The sequence below is a fragment of the Podarcis cretensis genome (genome assembly GCF_951804945.1).
Source record: "Podarcis cretensis genome assembly, chromosome: 6".
NCBI lineage: Eukaryota > Metazoa > Chordata > Lepidosauria > Squamata > Lacertidae > Podarcis > Podarcis cretensis.
The window spans coordinates 75,321,611-75,344,580 of NC_137175.1; the positions used below are offsets into that span (position 1 = coordinate 75,321,611).

Genomic DNA, 22,970 nt, shown 5'->3' on the forward strand with positions numbered 1-22,970 from the left:
AGGGTCTGTTTAATACTTCTTGCTGTAAGAAACACAGCAGACCAAAAAGCTTGGGAAGACAAAGGATGGCTGTTCTTCGGTTTCTGCGCATCACAGGCGACTACTTCCCCCCTCTCATGCCAATATGCAGAAGCAATCCTCTGTAAAAGCCATGCAGATTTATTTATTCATAGGCTGCTCTCCCCTAAAGAATAGCTTACAGCAAGGCAAGCTAATGTGATGTCTTCCAGATGTTTGGGGCTGCAACTCCCATCAGCTGCGGCCAGCACGGCTAATGGTAGAGGGTGATGAAGTCCAAAACATCTGGAAGACACTTCATTGCCTACTCCTGGCAGACAGTGTTCGGTTTGAAAGATCACCAGCAGAACAAATAAAAGAAACTGCTGGCTCCTCCGAATTAGAGGAATTCTTTGTAAAGTCCAAAACAGGATGTTTGTGGCATGACAATGACCTAAGTTTAGTGGAAACAAATGGGAATCTGGCCTGTCCACAAGATGGGAGAAGAGCCAAATTAGCGTTCTCTATTAAGTGCGGCCATTTTTTTTTTCAGTGGAGAATGCAGCTGAGTCCCATGAAACGAAATATTGCTGAGGCAGGAGGGTGAGAGGAGGGAGGTTGAGAGGCTGAGTTGAGTCAGGTTTGTGAAGAGTCACGGGTCCCTCGTCCTCCTGCAGGGACAAGCTCTCATCCTTATCTCCCAGACCCAAAAGAGGCAGGAGGCGGAAGGAGCAAAGATGGACAGGCAGGAATAGACTCTGGTTGCTTGGAAAATCCCTGGAGATGAGGGGACTTAGGCAGCTGTGGTGGGGCAGGGACCTTCAGCCTCAGCAATTGCTTCATAGGGCAAGACTTCCTGGAGATGATTTGCTGCGCTCATTAGGCCTGGCACTCCACCAAGCCCGGGCCAGTCGTGTTTTTGCTAATAAAAAGTTAACTCCAATCAGCACTGTGTGATTTAGTGATGGCTTGCTTCTGATACCCTACTTAGAGTTGCATTTGGAATCTGGGCATTTGACAACACGAACACAGAACAGCATTTATTCAAAAGGTTACACTTTATCAACAAGAGGGCTGGTTTATTCAGATCACACTTTTGGTGATACAGTACCTATCTGCTTAGTAACTAACAGGCTTTTTTTGCTTCTTCTTTCCTCTCTAGGGCAGCCTTAGAGTTATTAAATCCAGTGATAGAGAGAAGTAGCTTCCCAACTTTCTTTTTAAAATATTTTCTGCAAGCATAAGAGAGAATTCTGTCACTGGAAATGGAATATTCCAACCAGGGGGATTTGTTGTATCAATTCTTCTTAAAGTACTGCATTTGCTGTCTCTCCATAGCTGTAGAAGAAAGCTGTGTGCTATATAGGTTATCATTGTATTTTATAACGTACAGCAAAATGCAGATTTATTATGTTCCTAAGAGAGCAAATCTACTTAAGTAATTACAGATATTTTTTCTGGGCTCAGAATATACACTAGAGAGCAATGCTGAGAGGTCACAAAAACTGAAGTTGAACTCCAGGGCCGCCGCCGCTCTCCTCCTCCTCCTCCTCCTCCTCCTTCTTTAAATCCCTGCCCAAGAAATGTGCAAAAGCACACAGACAGGCAATTGTAAACTTCCTTGTGCAGTTTTCTAGTTTTGTGCAAATCTGAGCGATCAAATGAATATAAGCTCCCAGCTCACCCTTGCTAGCATGCTGGGAAAGAATGAAAAGGAATTCTAAATTCTCAGCACACATGTTTCAGATTGCTGCCCGATATATCCAGAGGGGAAATTATTAATGTGTTTTGCTTGTGTGGTTTTTCCAGTTTTGTGCAACTCTGAAGGATCAGAAGGGGGTGGGGAATCCTCTATTCATGAGCACACTGGAATTAGTTATGAGCACAGCTGGAAAGGTAGTGGGAATGGAAAGGGGGGGAGAGCAGAAAGTGAAAACTGATCTACCCTCCCCCCAAAACAATGAAACAGATACAGTGGTACATACGCTTCAGGTTAAATACGCTTCAGGTTACAGACTCCACTAACACAGAAATAGTGCTTCAGGTTACGAACTTTGCTTCAGGATGAGAACAGAAATCGTGCTCCGGCAGCGCGGCAGCAGCAGGAGGCCCCATTAGCTAAAGTGGTGCTTCAGGTTAAGAACAGTTTCAGGTTAAGAACGGACCTCCGGAATGAATTAAGTACTTAACCCGACGTACCACTGTAATCTGCAACCCGGAGTGGAGTGGTTTGGAATATGATTCCCTCCAGTTTATCAAATCTACCCCCATATTGGGAAAACCCAAATTTACAGGGAGGGAAGCATTGATCTTGGTGTTTGTGGATAGATTGTTGTGTGGACTATGTAAATTAAATGGGAATGCAATCAGCTGCAAATAGTTTACTTGTCCACACAGTAAATTCCAGTGTGGACAAGCCCCAGAATGGTTCTGTAATGGGACAAGGCCCCATCTGCCCCCTGCCTAAATACAGACCCACTCCTAGCCTAAGGGACTATTTGTTTACATTTGCAAGGAAAGCTCTATTTAGTTTCAGAATCTATTGAATTCAGAAATTGCTGCCATATTTCAGCGTGTTTAAATTTAAAGTATGCTGTTTTCTAATTCAAGGTGTGAAGCCTGGCAAATAAATGTAATATATTTCATTAAAGGAGCCTACCTTTTTGACTAAGGAGAAGCCATTGTGATTCAGTAGGAGTTTAGAAATGTATAGCTTGTCTATGCAGTGTCATTCCATTTCCCATGCTTCCTATATTTAGAAACTTAACATTTTAGTGTGTTCTGTTTATGCATCTATGAAGAGTGATGATTGAGAGCAGGCTTTACTTTTTGGTGCTGCAGCTGCAGTTATGCTATGAAGATAATCAGCCTTAATACATTTAAATTTGCATCTCTTCTGTGAGCAGAGAGTGCATCTAAATGAGATATTGTAATTTGTTCTGACAGAGACAAGCTCATAAATATCCCTGTAATTTCACATGAAGTTTATTCCTGGGTTTTTTTTAAAAAAATGTTTTTAGTTTCCTGGGTTCTTCTGTTGCATCTGTATTTTAAATACTGCTTTACGTCTTAAAAGAAAATCACTGTGATTAACTTTGTTTCGATGCAGAAAGCATTCAAAGAAGCCAGAAAACAAAATGAATTATTTAAATGTTTATGCAGGATTTTTAGAAAATGTGAGCTTAAGTTGATAAACAATTTTAATTACATTGGATGCTCTGATGTCTTCTTATTTGTATACAGGGGATAAGTGTTGTTATGGCAAATGTGCTAAGTACTCACATGTGATGGATGGATGGATACCCACCAAAAAGCACAACGTTTCGGAGGTGCAAAAAGGAAGTCAGCCCCCCCCCCTGTTGTAGAAGAGTTAAAGCAAAGGATTTGACAACTAAGATCGAGTGCAACCCTATTTTGACAAAGTTGTTAACTTCGCGAGGGAAAATCATAAGACTGAGCTGGAGGAGAAAGGTGGAATTGAATTGAATTAAAAAGCAACCCCCCCCCCCCCGGAACCCTGGGAGCGATTTGTGAGAGCACCGGGAGAAGAGAAATAGAGGTTTTGACAGCTGTCAAAGAGCTGTCAAAGTGGAAGAATAAAATAGAGAACTTTGTTACGAGGACTTTGCCGGTTACATTTGTTACAAATTGGATAACAAGTTATTTTGACTGGTGGATGTGATCTGGAAGGGAATTTAGTTATTGCAAACCACCTAGAGGAGCCGAGGGACATTACAAGTATTGTTGGCGTGAAATTTGACCAGAACTTTCTATCTCCTGGGAAACTGCAGAAATGGAACACTATTTTGTCTACAGAGGTCTACGCACTAAAGGAGACAATAGATTTATCTATTGAAGAATGAAAGGGACTTGACGTAATGTTTTGTTCTTGAATAACAAGCCTCTGCAGAGGAATTAGAAGCTTTTGGAATTGGAACATTTGTGCAGGAGAGCAGGGAAAAAAAAAAAAAAAGGAGGAGTGAGATCAACAAGAACAACAAAAATAATAAGAACTGGACAAAGCTGGAAGTGGGAACATTTGGGACATCCAGATTTGACAGGTTTAAAGAAATAAAATTGGAGCTTTTACTCTTAGATATAAAAATCTGGATGGAAGAAATGGGCCTTTTTTGAGACAGACTCCTTCCAAGATTGGACATTCGAAATTAAAGATGTCTGGGAAAGGACTATGGTTTAGAGAGATGTGGGAACTCCAGGAAGACATCAGACGTCGAGGAACATTGGGAACGCAACCGGGAAAGGGGGGAGGGGAAATTTGGAATCCAAAGGGCGTAAAATTATTTTTTTATTTTTCTTCTATTTTAATCTGTATTGCATATTAAAGGGGGGAACTCGCGGAAGGGAACAGGTCGATTTTAGGGGATGGGAAAATATTTTTAAAATTGAGTCAATGATAATAAGTTTAAATTTGGGATAAGAACTTGTTGAATTTTTTTTTGTTTTGTTTATTTGTAAGAATTGGAATACAGGAGGGGGAGGGGAGGGGAAATCCTGAAAAGATGTTATTGGGAAAAAGATTTTAAAATTGGATGTTTTGTTTTGTTTTATTTTTTTTGTTGTAATACAAAAAGCACAACGTTTCATAGGCTAGGGTTTGGGAACTTGTAGACCAGAATACAACTCCCATCAGCACCAGCCAGCATGACCAGTGGTCAGAGACAGTGGGAGCTCTGGTCCATAGGTACCCCAGCCCTGCCATATAGCATCAAGCCCTTTTAAAATGTTTTTTTTTTGAGGGGGGGGTTTATTGGGTTGTTGTTGTTTTTATTTTGAATATATATTTTGTGGTGTGATTTTTTGATTTTATTCTGTGAACTGCCCTGAGACCTGCGGGTATAGGGTGGTATATACATTTAATAATAATAATAATAATAATAATAATAATAATAATAATAATGGCATTAGTCACAGAGTGCAGCCCAGCACAGGGAATTTTAAAAAATGTTTTATTATGTTTTTGTATATTTTGGAAGCCGGCCAGAGTGGCTGGGTCAACCCAGTCAGATAGGCAGGGTATAAATATAATGATGATGGTGGTGGTGGAATAGGAGATCCTTCTTTTCATCAGAGGAATGTTGGCAGGTATGAGGTCTACCATGAGTAGAGCTTAGTTGAATACCATCCTGATTTTTTAAAATAACAAGCCACACACTCTGAATAGCTACTGGGAAGGGGAAGGATCAATACTGAAGAGAACAGTGCATTAATGGGCCATAAAAGCTTTCGGAATGAATCCACAGGCTTTCAATTTGCTAGCATCTCTGTGGCTTTCAGCATTTTACTAAATAATTGCGTTGGCTAAGGGACAACCTTTGAAAGCATATGTCATGCAAAATGGTAGTCCTGAGAGAAACAAACCAAGTTGATTTGAATGGGATTATTTACAGGATGCGTTTTATGCAGCATCCGGGCAATGATTTATAATGCCTTTCTTGGGTTCATCAGTAATTAATAAGCTGCCTCTATGTTCTCCAGTTGTATTTTATTTCTGCATTATAGCCTCCTCTATTACAGTGGCTTAGGGCAGGCTACACGAGCCTCTCCCCACACCCTCCTCCTATATTTAAAAACAAAAGCAGACGGATCCCTATTCCTAAAGGTGGAACTTATGTCAGCATGGACCCTGGGGAAGCGGTGATTTTAAAATCAACAGCCACATCAGGGCTGGCCCACCCATGAGGCAAGGTGAGGTGACTGCCTCAGGCAGCAGGATCCATAGGGGCAGTAGATCTGGCCTCCAAGGAATTCATTGACTGCTGCTGCTGCTGGGTCAGTGATGGCTGTAACATGCACCTTGGAGGCTGGGTCTGCTGCCTCCTTGGCACACCCCTGCTGCCGCCTCTACATTAATTACCCCTCCTACTTTTGCCTCTGGTCTCATCCACTACTGACATGTGCCCCCGCTACCTGAAGGTCGACAAGATGGGAATGTGGCCCTCATGTTTAAGAAGTTCCACAACCATTGCTAGCCTTAAGATGCATCTCCTGAGCTGTATTTATAGGGTGGGGTTTCCAAGGAGCATATAGCTCATAGCTTATAGTAAGGATTGCAGTGAGTGTCCATTACAGCAGACCCTCCAACGTATCTCTAATGAAAATAGGGACATTTTATTCAACAACAACCATTTTCTTTATACCCTGCCCATCTGATTGGGTTGCCCCAGCCACTCTGAGTGGCTTCCAGTAAATATAAAAACATAATAAAATGTTAAACATTACAAAACTTCCCTGTATAGGCCTACTTTCAGATGTCTTCTAAAGGTAGCTCAGGGGTTGCATAATTCCATACTCTCCAACGTTTTTAAAGTCCTAAGGAAAAGCGGGATATTCCAGGATCAAATCAGAAACTGGGATTGCTTCTGTAAATCTGGGACTGTCCCTGGAAAATAGGGACACTTGGAGGGTCTGTTACAGGTGGTTGGGTCCTTGGTTGTCAATATGAAGGACACCTCTAGGTGGGATTATTGAACCATTGCAGTTGCGATGATAAATACAAAGGACACTATTTCCGCAATATTAACACCCCTTCACGATGTCTGAACAGGTTACTCCTCAGATTTATCCAGTCCTACTTGGCAATAGCTCCAACCACCTGTAAACCAAAACAAAAGTTTTACCACCTGTGTGGAATGTTCTAGAAGATTAATAATAATAATAATAATAATAATAATAATAATAATAATAATAATTTATACCCAGCCCATCTGGCTTGGTTTCCTCAGCCACTCTGGGCAGCTCCCAACTGAATATTGAATACAGTGGTGCCTTGCAAGACGAAAAGAATCCGTTCCGCGAGTCTCTTCGTCTTGCGGTTTTTTGGTCTTGCGAAACAACCCTATTAGCGGCTTAGCGGATTAGCGCTATTAGCGGCTTAGTGGCTATTAGCGGCTTAGCGGCTTAGAAAAAGGGGGGGGGAGCGAAAAAATCGCAAGACCCGCAAGACATTTTCGTCTTGCGAAGCAAGCCCATAGGGAAATTCGTCTTGCAAAGCGCCTCGAAAAACGGAAAACCCTTTCGTCTAGCGGGTTTTTCGTCTTGCGGGGCACCACTGTATTCAAAACATGATAAAACATCAAACATTTAAAAATTCCTTAAACAGGACTGCCTTCAGATGTCTTCTAAAAGTCAGATATTTCCTCGACATCTGATGGGAGGGCGTTCCACAGGACAGCACATACAGACCTTATCTTAACTCCCTGTACTTGGCACAAAATGCAGTCCTTGCATCAGACAGCCAAAGTGTGATCTTTTGAATGAGGCCATTGTTTGCTGCTGGGAACGTCACCGTCTGCACCCAGCCAGGGGCTCAGAGAGGAAGCCAAGGAGTAAGTCCTAAGGGTAGGGGACGGATCATGCCATATATCAGGTGTCACAGCACCAAACCAGGATGCTAAGACGTTGTGGTGTGCCCAAGGAAACAATAAGGGATTGTAAGAGAGGGAAAGGTTAAATGTGAGGAGCAGTTTAAAGTTATTTAGGCTGCCATCCTACAGCTTGTGGGTGGGGTGAGGGGAGAATGGAAGGGACTCCATTTGCCTTTCCAAAGGGAGCTGGCATGCTCTTGCTAGCAGGCCAGAATTGGGGCTAGTATTCTTGTGTTGCTCTGTCCTTTTCTAGTATTTTCTTTTTTCTTTTAAATGAACAATTTTATCAGGTCACACCTGTGGCGTTCTGGCTGTTGCTGGGCTCCAGCTTCCAGCAGCCCCTGTCAGCACTGCCAGCAGTCAGGAATGTCTGGTGTTGTAGTGTGGCAATATCTAGAGGTTTCCATCCCTGCCTTGGGTGAAGAACCCACTGTGACCCAAGTCTAAACTTAATTCTCTCCTCTTGGGCAAAGATCATAAGATGACCTGGCTGGTAGCCAGATTCTATGCCCAGATTTGTAGGCACATATCATCCTCTAGAACAGCGGTTCTCAACCTGTGGGTCCCCAGATGTTCTTGGTCTACAACTCCCATCATCCCTGAGCTCAGTCCTTGCTAGCTAGGGGTGATGGGAGTTGTAGTTCAACAACATCTGGAGACCCACAGGTTGAGAAAGGCTGCTTTAGAATAAAATAGCTTACTAGGGAAATGCTGAAGTTGCCCTTGGGGCGCCTCAGGGTCAATTTTTTATGGTAGCCCAAATCTCAGTTGTATGGGTGTATGTATATTTCTCATGAGCTATTGCTGTAATCTGCTCCGATTGTATATTTTACCTTTATGAACGCTGTTTTTGTTGTGTTATGTGAGCTGGTCTTTGACTGTAATAAATTATCTAAGACTCCAAACCCACTGTGACCATTCTTTGACAACTAAATATGGCCTTAACGTTTATACATATATTCTCACCCTCTCTCTTTCTCTCTCTCCCTCACCAGACTACGTTTACTGCAAATGAAACAGCAGCCTTTTGCCAGGCAACCTGGTTGTGTGGAGACGTTAACTTGTTTTGCTTTAATAACCATTTTGGGAAGCATTTGGGGGCGTGAGAACTGCAGGCGGGGGGGGGGGTCGGGAAGGCAAAAACAAATGCTGTATAAGGAGATTAACAAACAGCTTCTGGCACACCACCACATGGCACGGAAAACACCGGGTGGATTCTTTGTGACGCTCGGATTTCTGAGTCTTTAGGATATATAACCCTCAAGGCAAATGAATGAATGGCACATATGGAACAGCCGTTCGATGTGAACAAGTTATCATGAGCGCTGCTGATCTGTACCTCAGGAACAATATGTACATGCTTCAAACTCTGTTCCAAGACACTGGCTAGCTGTAGATGGTCGAGATGGAGATATGGTGGCCTTTCCCTACGTATTTTAAATTGCTTCTGCGATGTATGTTCTGCATAATGTGTTCATCTATTAATGCAGAGTACCACCAAGTTTAATATTGCCCTTAATGTGTACAACTGTAATCTTACAGATTTGTTGTTGTTTAGTCGTTTAGCCGTGTCCGACTCTTCGTGACCCCATGGACCAGAGTAGGCCAGGCACTCCTGTCTTCCACTGCCTCCCGCAGTTTGGTCAAACTCATGCTGGTAGCTTCGAGAACACTGTCCAACCATCTCATCCTCTGACGTCCCCTTCTCCTTGTGCCCTCAGTCTTTCCCAACATCAGGGTCTTTTCCAGGGAGCCTTCTCTTCTCATGAGGTGGCCAAATTATTGGAGCCTTGGCTTCAGGATCTGTCCTTCCAGTGAGCACTCAGGCCTGATTTCCTTAAGAATGGATAGGTTTGATCTTCTTGCAGTCCATGGGACTCTGAAGAGTTTTCTCCAGCACCATAATTCAAAAGCATCAATTCTTCGGCGATCAGATATGGATATATCAATCTTACAGATAGATGTATCTATGTCTATCTTTCACATTATTCAATTCCGTCCAGGTTTTTAAAGGTTTTTTCTTTTTTACACTAAGGGACAGTGAGTTAGAATCTAGCTTACCAGAGGAAACCCCTTCCACTCACATGCTCTTCTGGGGGATGCGGGGGGCAGAGACGCCGTCTTTGAAACAAGATGTAAAAAAACAATCTGTGCTTGAACTTAACAGTGAGTAAATTATTCTGCTGTTGCAAGGTACAAATTGCACACTGAGCAAATTTCACATTCAGCCTTGAGTCATGATGTTGGCCGAGAGACATGGAACATTAACAGAATATGGATTTCTAATGCGCACCAATGTAAATTGCTGAAAAAAGAACTGCTACTGTCACTGTGCTAGTGGACAAATATTTATCATGATTTAAAGTACAGTGGCCCCTCAGGTTAAGAACTTAATTCGTTCTGGAGGTCCGTTCTTAACCTGAAACTGTTCTTAACCTGAAGTACCACTTTAGCTAATGGGGCCTCCCACTGCCACTGCCGTGCGAATTCTGTTCTCATCCTGAAGCAAAGTTCTTAACGCGAGGTACTATTTCTGGGTTAGTGGAGTCTGTAACCTGAAGCGTCTGTAACCTGAGGTACCACTGTACTGATGTGGTATATTATGGTTTGCTTCCTTAAGGATTTCCCACCGTGGCTGATGTGTGACTACATTTGCGATGCAAGGAATTTTTCATAAAACTGAACATACTTGTAATACATGTTCTGACACATCATAGGCTTAGAGCCTCATATCCATGCCAGCACAAAAGCAAATACTGGCAGGATCCTTAAGAGATTAAGTTTCCAGTGGTAATCATTATTTCTTACTTGCATTCCAGTTCTGCTTAGACGGCCCAGGTCAGGTGCTTAGCCTTGAATGCGCTAAATGTTATACAAACATAATGCAACTGCATGACAAAAAGCATCCATTAGCAGACTGTTAAAGAAAGCAATCTGTACTCTAAAATGATGGCGCACTTATGACAGAAGTAGTACCACCCTCTCAACATGTCAAGGGATTCAGATAAATTATGTAGCAGCATAATGCAGTTTCTGGCTGCTATTAAACCGTAGAATTGTAGAGTTGGAAGGAGCCCTGTGGGTTATCTAGTTCAACCTCCTACAACGCAGGAATCTTTTGACGAACGTGGGGCTCAAACTCACAATCCTGAGATCGAGTGGTTGCTTTGGGGTCTAGGTAGTTACCTTGAACATCCCAGAGCAGGGCCTGCTGAAGACATTTTGGCACCAGAGGCAAACCACAAAATGGCGCCTCCCCACCAGGGACAAAGGATTGAGTGAAGATAGACTGATGACTGGGAGCGGCCGCCGAGACCATATAACACCAGTCTTGAAAGACCTACACTGGCTCCCAGTACGTTTCCGAGCACAATTCAAAGTGTTGGTGCTGACCTTTAAAGCCCTAAACGGCCTCAGTTCAGTATACCTGAAGGAGCGTCTCCACCTCCATCGTTTAGCCCGGACACTGAGATCCAGTGCCAAGGGCCTTCTGGCGATTCCCTCGCTGTGAGAAGCCAAGTTACAGGGAACCAGGCAGAGGGCCTTCTTGGTAGTGGCACCCGCCCTGTGGAACACCCTCCCACCAGATGTCAAAGAGAAAAATAACTACCAAACTTTTAGAAGACATCTGAAGGCAGCCCTGTTTAGGGAAGCTTTTAATGTTTAATAGGTAATTGTATTTGTGTTTTGTTGGAAGCTGCCCAGAGTGGCTGGGGAAGCCCAGCCAGATGGGCGGGGTAAAAATAATAAAAATAATTATTGTAATATACACAGGGAAGGTGTACATGTGGGGAATCAAATTGACCTTACCTGATGTTTTAAGTGAGAATCAAAGGCTGTCACAGGAGGGCGGTACTCTGAATCACACTGGGCAGGTTCAGGAGACCTCAGCAGTGCCAGATTTAGGGTGGTCTGAACACTGTCTCCCCTGCACAGGGCACCGAGCTGAGGGGGGCACAAAATTGAGAAGCTCCACAGTTGAGCAGCTCCATTTGGGTGTGCCAAATGTTGACCATGCTCGGGGGGGGGGGGCAGATTACCAAAGTCCGCCCGAGGGCAGCCCCTGTCGTTTCCTCTCTAGGGGTGGGAGACCAGCAGAGCTTCCTATTTGTTGCGAGGCCACTGTAGAGGTGGCATGGCAGATCTGGCCTTGAAGGAGTGCACCACAGTCATTGTTACTGCAGCAGCAGTGGGAGGTCAGATCTGCTGCCCCTGTGGATTCTGCCGCCTGAGGCAGTTGCCTCACCTTGCCTCATGGGTGAGCTGGCGCTGGCCCCTAGTTTCTACTATAAGGAATCTGCCTTAGACTGAGTCAGACCATTGGTTCATTAGCCCAGTATTGTCTACACTGACAGGCAGTGACCCTCCAGGATTTCAGATGCTTACTAAAGTGCAGGTCCCATTAAACTCATGATGCTTAGGCTTTCTCTTGTAAGTAGTTTATTCTTGCCAACCAAGGTCATCATCTAAATACATGATTTGAGATGGTGTGCACTTACCACTCATCATCCTGACTCCTGCAAAATGAGTTCAGGGCAAACTCCTGGAATGACTACAGGCAAAAGGCACTCCAGCATCAATTTCCTTTTTGACCTGCCCAGAAACATCATTTTCTTTTGAACACCAGTTGGCCAGAGATGCCAAATTTGGCTCTTGTTTTCTAATAAAATGTTCCAACTCTCACTGGACCACCATGATCCCTTGCTAGGACCACAAGTTATGATTATATTTTAATAAATGAAGGGACATGCAACTTTGTTAGACTTTTATTGTATGTCACTCACATAACTGCAGAAAATAATCATCCATGTAACAAAAATAACTGTACCAGACAAGACACACAGGACTCACGTGTGCAACAATTGCACTTCTCATCATATGACATGCAGCATTAACTATGATTCCCTTTTAAATTGTTTTTCAGGTTTGGTAAGTACCTTCTGAAATGAAAATTACATCGCTATTTCAGTTAAGCAGCAGCAGCAACATGTGCAGATGAGATACCCAGATGGCTTTTGCTCTATTGTTTGAAAGAGAATGAAACACTGATTGCTAGGATGCATGGCAGAAGATAAGACTGTGGAAGATATGCAGTTACCTTTTTGGTCTACCTACAGAAAGTATTGTTAATCGTATGTTGTTGGCATTAACCTGTTGGCTTTGCAATGCCTGCTAGAACAAGCTGTAAACTTCAGTGGCATTTTAAACTCGCATTGTGTACAGGTAACTCACAGGCTTATTTTACTTACACAATTGTAGCTTTGCATTTGTGGGTGGGAAATGGAGAGCAGAAGAAATCCATTCTCCATTTGCTTATTTCCTACCTTCCCATCAAAGCTACAACTGCAGGCTTACCCAGCTTTTGGGAAGGTGGAACGAGGGCTCTGGTAAGGTCCTAGAGCCCTTCCAGCCTTTCCCCCAAAACCAAGCAAGCCCTCCAACTTGGGGCGGAGGGCGGTCGGTCCCGGGGGTTCCTGGCTTTATGTCTTTTTGCACTTATGTGTGGAACCCCACGGCCAAACCCTTGCATAGGTTGCAAGTTACTTGCATACTGCTTTAAGATGCACAGTAGTATAAGATACTAGTATCTCCTAATTGTTAAGTCTCTTTATCTTTATTAAATATTGTTCTCCAAGCACATACTAACTATGAGTTCCACAGCAGATTTTTCTATTCTACATCTTGACAGAAACAAGTATCATGAATGCCTGAGTTCACTGGCTAAGTAGCAGAATGGATATTTTCATACAAAAGTGTCCTTTCTTCCCAACCAAGTTTGGACAGTGAAATTTAGGTCAACAGCACTGTTGGCAAAACAATGCTTAGTTCCCACCCCCGCAATTAAGGCATTTCAATTGACATTAAAAACATTAATTTTTTTGGTAACAGTTAGCATAATTCAAAAATCTTAAGGTATGCTATTTATTTGTACAGGTGAAGAACTGAAATGTATTTAAGCATTTTTAACATCACTGCAAAATAAGAAATATATTAACATGAAAATATCTGTTGTTTTCAGACAGGGCAGTGCAACTTAATAAAAACTTCAACGGAACAGAAAACACTGACAACTCACTCTTCCTGTTCAATGTTGTGAAATGCCCAAACCATGTGCAAATCTATTTAGTAACAAATGCAATTTGGCAAACTGAATTTTAAGCCGTGAACAAACCTTTTGCTATTAAAAATCAGACACCCACCTTCCCATGCAGTCAGGGCAGCACAGGGCTCAATACAGGTCACTTCCAGATAACCTGCTTTTGAGCATTCAACCAGATCTGTTTGCACACAATCTGCATGGAGGTTATACAATGTCTAACGATTTGTTTGTGAGGTTATATGATGTAGCATCAAGCAGCTGTTATCCTATATCTTTCAGCGCATTTCCCCATCTCTTTCCTTATTGCAATAAGCCATATTTTCGGGGTGGGGTAAAGGTTTGCTGTGCAAAAGCGCCAAAACCACTGTGAATTTGCAAGTATGTGACTGAATTGCACCTGAAAGATAGTGGCGTTCTAGAAGCAAAAATGCAAGAGAGCTGCCACTTTCATATCAACTTTGACTCCAAGCACCAAGGGATTTCAATACTAAGCAGCACAACTTGGAAATATGTCGCTATGACGGTAATTCGCTTTTCTGACAATATTAATTGCCTGAGAGTCTCTAACAACTGTCAGTATTATTGATTCATTGCCTGCTGAAAGGTAATCTAGGTGGAGCCTATTACAAGGGCAGATGTAATATCCATAAATTTCTTCAAGGTGGCAATTCCAGTAACACTTATCACAACCTGGTCATATTAATTGGCTCTAATTTCCAAGGAAATGGATTTTGGGTTCAGTAGCTTGTTTTCCAGCAATGAAACAGTGCAGTCTACTCAGAATTCGGCCTCGCTGAGTCTAAAGGGATTGATTCCCAGGCAAATGAATATAGGATTGCAGCTTTAATTGTTTTAATGAAATTTATTTTAAATGCCAAGAGATATGTTAAGGCTAGTAAATTTTCCCAACAGACTGAGGAAATATATACCAGGCTAAGAAAAAGTCCTTTTGATAAGAGTCTTAAAAATAATAATAATCAGATACATAATATTTTAATTAACCACCCATTACTATAAGTGTAAATGATTAGAAATGTCAAAACAATATAAAATTTTAACACTAGAATTTGTTGTTTATTGATGAAAAAAAATCCTAACCAAAAATATTAGGTGAAATTCAGTGACACAATTATGATCAAATGGAAGCCGTAGTCCACGTGTCAACCATACAGATTCCTTAAATTATTCTTAGTATCAAAGTGCCTATATAGACAAATTAACTATATATTGTGCTTTTAAAAAGTGATATGTATCACAATATAGCTGTGGCATAGTATTTTCTCCAACCTGTTTGTCTGCACTGAGTGTGATTTTAAGAACAGAGAATGCAAGTAAGCTGATCAGCATGTTCTCTGATAAACCTCTAACTACTATGCTTTTGCTTTGGTGATAAGTGTTAAAAAAAGCACTGAAATCAATAAAGTATTACTATTACAGGCACAAATTAAAGAAACAGGCAGTGAAATTTAATTGTCACCAAGTATATTTTAAGCCATTTCCTTTTTTTTGCAACAGAAGGGGACATCCTTGCCTAATCTGTCTCTCGCTGATTCATTAATTGCACTGATATAATGGCACAGCTGAATACAGGCTACTGAGATCCAGATCAAGTGCATTTGGGGTGAAAGAAGATATTTTTTCCCTATGGTTGTAGCAAGTTGCTTTAGATAAGCAGCCTGTCACATGGAGGAAGCTTCTGAAACACGAGATTTAAAAACTGCTATGCAGCTACTTGACATGATGGCTCCATGGTGCAAAGCAGGAATCAGTGTTGCGACTTTTACTTAATTACCTGAACGAGGAAAACCAACCCTTATCATAGGACAGGCATAGGCAAACTTGGCCCTCCAGATGTTTTGGGACTACAACTCCCATGATCCCTAGCTAACAGGACCAGTGGTCGGGGATGATGGGAATTGTAGTCCCAAAACATCTGGAGGGCCGAGTTTGCCTATGCCTGCCATAGGAGGTAACCAGCTCCCTTCAAGGTGACTCTGCAAGCTATATCCAGAGCACCGATTCACCACTTGAAACCAGCTTTGGTTGAATGTTATAGGTATGCACATAACACATCAACATTTGATTAGCTTGTCACCTTGAGGAAAAGAGAGATACCGAGTTTGAAACCTGTTACTGTAGAATGTGTAATACTTTTAATCTAAACATTTCTGACTATATTCTCAAGTGATGGTTCTTTTAAGTTTTTCTGATCCTAGTCCTCGCAATCAAAACAAATATCATGGTGTGATTCTCAAAGGATGGGCATCAAATGCTCCTAACAAGTGTCTTGGCAGTGCAGGCACAGTCCACTACTAAAGCAGGATATGCATGGTTACGGCATTCGTGACAAAGCTAGCAGTTTCATCAAGGCAGGCAAACACGTTTACAAGTCATAGAGAACCTCAAGGATCACAGCAATGGACCAGGCCTGTGTTTCACAGCTGAAAGGGCAGTACTGACCATTTTCGTTAGTCAGTTCTGGAAGACCTTTCCAAGGCGATCTGCCAAAACAAACAAGCAAAAAGTTAATGCCTCACTACTGGAATTACCGAGCATTTAAATATATTAAAGCAACCCATCTCACATAAAGGATAGCACACATGGGTGTGTGTGAAAGAGTATAGACCAGGAATTATAACTATTTGGCAAACTGCTCCGATTTCAAATCCACCCCCTTTTTTTTAAAAAAAAGTGTAATGTACATTAGAAAAAGTGGGAAGCTCCCAGCTGTGGAAAAGATGAAGGAGAATTGCAGATTTAGACGACAAAACTTACTAAGCCCAATGCCTTTCAGCATTGCTTTTTTTTCTTTAAAAATGTTTAGAGGTACTCTCATTTTGACTCAAGAAAATCACCATTTTATAGTTCAAATCGGGGAAAATAAATACAGTAAAGGGACAAAAGTACAAAGGTTCACAAAATGTTTAGGGGTATGCGTACCCCTGTGCCCCCCGAAAAAAAGCACTACCTTTTGAAATGAGTTCTTCCTCAGGGGCACTCTTAAAACTAGCAATTTCACTCCTAGCCTCTTACATACAAATATAATTTTATTTGTATGCCGCCTTTCCATAGTTCAAACCATGCTCAAGGCAGCATACAACATGAAAAAACTCATATAATTGCAAATATAACAAATAGTCATAAACAATAAATAAAGCATCCCAATTACACAATCAAATGGAACGATTTCCACATAAATCAAAATAAGATTCTCTAAAATAGAGAATCAGGCTGCTGCAAAATAATAGTCGAGGACTGAAATTGCTCTACTCTATATTAATGACAAAACAATGCTATCAATTATACTCAATCACTGGACACAGAGAGAAAATTATTAAGATGACTTTGTGTATACATTCCATTGTTGCCCAATTTCCCTTTTACTGGGGCTTGCATTTACATTCATTGTCTTGGTACTTCAGTGAAATAGCCTGTGTTATTCAGTACACAAGGACCAAGCAAAACAAACCAGCAGGATCCAGGTAGAGGCAGAACTGCTGGTTTCCAAAAAGCATAAACCTTGGCCCAGAGAACATTGTGTGCATGTTACTGCAGTGACAATCTACACAACAAAGACTGGGGAAGGAAAACATTAGTGTCTCACGGTGCCCATCTGGTAAGACGGGGGTTGGCCACTATTAAGAACACTGAAATCATGATGGATTCCTGCATGCGACCAAAAACTTTTCGGAAGACAGAGCACCCAGACCAAGTCCTGCCCCCTTCCTTGCATTTTCTCTCTCTTTTGTTATGGTTCTGGACAGTTAAGAGTTAACACTCCAGGAAGCGTTCTTATTCACTGGGTGCATTGCCCACATGACCTGGGCATTTTCCTTTGATCTATGCTCTCTGGGGACGCGGGTGGCGCTGTGGGTTAAACCACAGAGCCTAGGACTTGCCGATCAGAAGGTTGGCTGTTCGAATCCTCATGACGGGGTGAGCTCCCGTTGCTCAGTCCCTGCTCCTGCCAACCTAGCAGTTTGAAAGCACCTCAAAGTGCAAGTAGATAAATAGGTACCGCTCCGGTGGGAAGGTAAACGGCGTTTCTGTGTGCTGCTCTGGCTCACCAGAAGCGGCTTAGTCATGCTGGCCACATGACCCGGAAGCCGTATGCCGGCTCCCTCGGCCAGTAAAGCGAGATGAGCCCACAACCCCAGAGTCAGCCACAACTGGACCTAATGGTCAGGGGTCCCTTTACCTTTACCTTTACGCTCTCTGGGGGCTGCAGAGAGCAGTCTGTCTGAGAATGTAAGCAAGGTAGTTTCGTTTTTGTTAGAGACAGAAAGTTGCGAACATGCAGCTAGATTCTGTAAGTTTTCTTTTCTGTTTGTTATGCTTCTAAATAGAAGAAGAAGAAGAGTTTGGATTTGATATCCCGCTTTATCACTACCCGAAGGAGTCTCAAAGCGGCTAACAGTCTCCTTTCCCTTCCTCCCCCACAACAAACACTCTGTGAGGTGAGTGGGGCTGAGAGACTTCAGAGAAGTGTGACTAGCCCACGGTCACCCAGCAGCTGCATGTGGAGGAGCGGAGACGCAAACCCAGTTCCCCAGATTACGAGACTACTGCTCTTAACCACTACACCACACTGGCTCTCAAATAAAGAGTGTTAAAGTAGAAGCACTGGTATCGAGCTGAGTTATTGAAGACACCACGCAGACACATTTTACGCTGCGTGTGAACTCTGCTATTATCCGGAAACTGAGAAGAGTGGCAGCGCGAGTGGCAGCATGTGGGCACCATTGAAGTTTGTCGGAGTGGCAATAAATGAAATTTATTGCAGGGCCATTGCAGCAGACTCAGTGGGTCAAAGGATTTACAACCCACAAACTTTAACATCTTTCCCCAACCAAGAACTGGCTTTCCAACCTATTGCAAGGATAATCTGTTATTGCAGTTTCCCAGGCAACCATGATAAGCAAGTATAGTACCGTATTTTTCGCTCTATAAGACGCACCAGACCACAAGACACACCTAGTTTTTGGAGGAGGAAAACAAGAAAAAAAATATTCTGAATCTCAGAAGCCAGAACAGCAAGAGGGATCGCTGTGCAGTGAAAGCAGTAATCCCTCTTGCTGTTCTGGTTTCTGGGATAGCTGCGCAGCCTGCATCCCCTCCAGAAGATGCACACACACATTCCCCCTTACTTTTTAGGAGGGAAAAGGTGAGTCTTATACAGCAAAAAATACGGTACTTGCCTGATGTGGGCATTCTACTCTCTATCCCCATCCCTACACACAGAAAGGTATGTCTCATATGCAATGATTCACAAGTGATTTCCTACTTCTGCATACAGGTTACGGCTGATGGGACTAGGCCAGTAGATCTCTCCAATTTAAAAGGCCTTAGGGTCGAAGCATGAAAGTATCACAACAAATTAATAATGGCTCGTGATACACTTACGGTCTCACTCTTGTCTAAAATGTACAGCTCAGTGTTTCCCAAACTTGGGTCTCTCCAGCTGTTTCTGGACTACAATTCCCATCATTCCTGACCACTGGTCCTGCTAGCTAGGGATGATGGGAATTGTAGTCCAAAAACACCTGGAGAGACCCAAGTTTGGGAAACACTGGTACTAGCGAAAAGCCCTGGTTCCATTTTATAGGTCTCATAAAAACAGCTTTCACATTCCCCGTAATTCTTCTGCAAAGAATTTCCTTCATTATCCCCCCCCTTTTTTGGCTGCAGTGTGTATATAATTATTCAAGATGAGAGACCCATATTATTCTGGAAGAAATATCAAAACAAATGGGTGTCCAACAGCGATACTTCAAGCTGCTTAAATGAAAAGCTACCTCTCAAGATGGACGTAATGGCGAGAAAGAGCATTCTTAATCAAATAGACAGTTTTCGCATAGATCTCTGGACCAATTAACTTGGAGAAGTACAACTTGGCACGAAGAAAATATCCAATTGGCCACAGCCATTCCTTAAAATAAAATAAAAAAGGCAAGAGAAGCAGAATTAAGGACACACGTTTTTGGCAATGGAAAACCAAAATCTGTTGGTGGGAAAAAGTGCTGAAGCACAAAACTTACAGGTCCTTGGTGATAATTAAATCCTCTTGCCACATTGTAGTTATCATTGTCTAAGGCATTGTCGTAGACACCACAGTAAACCATATCACTGTAGACAAAAAAAATCACAAAGGGCAAATAAGTACAATTATAGAAAGCTGCATGAAAAGATACAGAATTGTTTAGGGAGAATAGATCTCAATTCAAAAGAATTCTAATCAAAACATTTCCAACATCTCCTCCCCCATCCAACCCCCCCCCCCGCTGTTATTTGTAAGCAACATTACACAGATCAATTCTGCACGTATATTTCCAGAGGTGGCAACAAGTTGCGTAATTCCCTCTTCAGGGAAGCTTGGTCTCCCAAAAAGCTTTTAAAATGGCATGGTTGTTTGTTTATTTCTTTCTTCCAAAATATTTCTTTTCACACTGATGGGGACACAAACTTATTTAAGCCATGGAGCATGGCACCATTTTAGTTACATGCTCAAAGTTAACTCCCCCCCCCCCCCGGCAAATGTATTCAAAATGCGGTTGCATTAAAGCACAGGGGAAATCATATTAGCTGGATTGAGATGGGAATATCGGAAAGATAGATGCTACCCACTGGGAGATTTTGAACAAAGTTTCTCTGTCAAGGAATCTTATATGTGATGCAACAGAACTCCAGGTTTCTATTAATGAAGAAGCCCTGGAGACGGAGACTTCGGTGTTTGCCTAATTCTGAGCAAGATCTAATCAGCCTTCTATCGCACTTACTCTGGGTCCAAAGTTTTCATGCCAAGTGGACCTAGTAGCTTTTCCTCTACCATTTCAAGTGCTTTCCACGCTCGCTCAGGAGAGAACAATTCAGGTGCCTTGATAAAAAAAACCAAGGGGAAAAAACCACTTAAAAACCAATAGCAAAACCCTGGAAAATTAAATGAACAAGCTTCATCCTGGTTTTCACACATATTTTACCCCCTCCCCCGTATTATCCACAATGCAACCTAAAATCTCAGTGTAAAAGCAGTGTTTAAATAGCCTAATTTTTAACAGAGCACAATTCGCAAATATTCCAAGTTGCCAGTGTTGTCCTTTCCTCTTGACTCCCCAGAGCCAGGGAAGGAAGCAGAGCCCAGGGAAACTTGAGCCCAGAGACTTTGGATCCCAGTTGATGTGAGAACCACCAGCATTGCAGGGACTGGTGGGAATATTTCAAAGCACCTCACTGATAGGGAACTGAACATCACAGGCTAGCAGCTGTTCTCTGCAGGGTTTGTGAGCACTTCTGATTGTTCTATCGCAGATGAACTCTGCTGGGTCTATACCTCACTGAAGGATGGACGAATCTGAGAACTTTGCCTTCTCCTCATTTCTCATTTTCCCAATCTTAAGTTCACAGCTGATCACAATTCAGGCAATTTTCACACCAGTTTGCAAATAGATTATGCGCCCACCCAGAGCATGTTTTGCTGTGTTATTATGTTGGAAGCCACTCGGAGTGGCTGGGGCAACCCAGTCAGATGGGAGGGGTAAAGGTAAAGGGACCCCTGACCATTAGTTCCAGTCATGGCCAACTCTGGGGTTGTGGGCTCATCTCGCTTTATTGGCCGAGGGAGCCAGCGTACAGCTTCCGGGTCATGTGGCCAGCATGACTAAGCTGCTTCTGGTGAACCAGAGCAGCACACAGAAAAGCTGTTTACCTTCCTGCCGGAGCGGTACCTATTTATCTACTTGCACTTTGATGTGCTTTCGAACCGCTAGGTTGGCAGGAGCAGGGACCGAGCAACGGGAGCTCACCCCGTCACGGGGATTCGAACTGCCAACCTTCTGATCGGCAAGCCCTAGGCTCTGTGGTTTAACCCACAGCGACACCCGCGTCCCAGCCATGGGAGGGGTACAAGTTATTATTATTATAATCATTATCGTCATTGTCATCTTTTTAAAAAGTCAGCATGGAGACCCATATGCATTTCACCTAATATAATGCATCTTGCTTTTCAGCAGTATATTCATTTGTTTCTGTGCACTAATATACAGTTGCACTAATATATGCATTTTTGGGTTGGGGGTTGGACTAGATCACCCTTGGGATCCCTTCCAACTCCATACAGTGATTCATAGGAATTTGCTGGCTAAAGGGGATGGGATCAACATAGCACAGCTACTGTATGACACAGCAGAATTGTGGATCAGGGTCCTAAGACTTTGTCATTTCTTCTTCCAGTAGCAGAGGAATCAAGAGCCCTTCCTGCAAGGGCCTGGGGGAGGGTACAAAAGGATCCCACCCAAAATGCTCATCTAATGATAACGAGTTAACGGACCCATCAGATTTTGGAGAGGTTATTTCAGAAGTAATGTTCGGTGGGATTCCTCCCCCAAATCATATTTCACTCATCATAGCTTGTAAAGCGCCAGTGAAGAAAAGCTAAACTAAAAGCACAGTCCTAAACATGTCTACTCAGAAGCATGTTCTAGTGAATTTAATAGAACTTTCTCTTAGGTAAGTAGAGTTAGGACTGCAGCCTAAATTATGTAATGTAAGTTGAGTTTAAAAAGAAGAAGAGAAAAAAGTTATATGGTTTGAAAAGTAAAGGTAAAGGTACCCCTGCCCGTACGGGCCAGTCGTGTCCGACTCTAGGGTTGTGCGCCCATCTCACTTAAGAGGCTGGGGGCCAGCGCTGTCCGGAGACACTTCCGGGTCACGTGGCCAGTGTGACGAAGCTGCTCTGGCAAGCCAGCACCAGCGCAGCACACGGAAACGCCGTTTACCTTCCTGCTATAAAGCGGTACCTATTTATCTACTTGCACTTAGGGGTGCTTTCGAACTGCTAGGTGGGCAGGAGCTGGACCGAAAGACGGGAGCTCACCCCGCCGCGGGGATTCGAACCGCCGACCATGCGATCGGCAAGTCCTAGGCACTGAGGTTTTACTCACAGCACCACCCACGTCCCCCCAAAAGTCCCCTGAAAAGTACGTTTACACAATACATACCACAACCATTGCTATAGGGAAATTTGGCCTTAGTTGATAATCACACCAAGGACTTGAAGCTCCACAGCTGTCCTTATATATGCCTCGCTTGTGAACCAGAGTTGGGTGTTTCTCATTGGGATCTGCTGGATTCTCAGAGACAAAGAACAGCTTTTCAAAGTGCGCCAGGATTTTTCTGTTCCACTGATCATACGTTATGGTCTCTTCTTTCCCTGGAAAACAATATAACGTGAAAGACTGGTTTTGATAATGCTTCAGTGCCAACAGAAAATATATATATAAAGACCTGTGTTGGTTTAATTTCAAAGAAAACGTGAACCTGAAATATACTCTATGTACTATGGCTTGGTGTTCAGTGGTAGTCAACAAGATTCCTCAAGCTTGAAAGTTTGAAAACCACTGTCAAAAATATTGCTTCTCACTCAGAACATTATCCTTGGGTGCAGCACAGTTAATGATAATTATGATTTTAAAGTAAAAATACTGACTGACCTT

At 42.8% G+C, this 22,970-nt stretch overlaps 1 protein-coding gene across 4 annotated transcripts in view; it reads right to left on the reverse strand.

The window, feature by feature from the left end:
- Positions 1 to 12,132: 12,132 nt before the first annotated feature.
- The window catches only part of AGL (amylo-alpha-1,6-glucosidase and 4-alpha-glucanotransferase), a 52,590-nt gene continuing 41,752 nt past the window's right edge, over positions 12,133 to 22,970 (reverse strand). For all 4 annotated transcript variants that reach the window (XM_079981039.1, XM_079981036.1, XM_079981038.1 and 1 more), the window contains exons 30-34: positions 22,476 to 22,687; positions 20,259 to 20,356; positions 19,521 to 19,608; positions 19,278 to 19,411; positions 12,133 to 15,983 (exon numbers count right to left, since the gene is read on the reverse strand). In XM_079981039.1, coding sequence (XP_079837165.1) covers positions 15,866 to 15,983; positions 19,278 to 19,411; positions 19,521 to 19,608; positions 20,259 to 20,356; positions 22,476 to 22,687 — 650 coding nt within the window. In that variant the 3' untranslated portion in view covers positions 12,133 to 15,865. The remainder of the gene's footprint in view (positions 15,984 to 19,277; positions 19,412 to 19,520; positions 19,609 to 20,258; positions 20,357 to 22,475; positions 22,688 to 22,970) is intronic.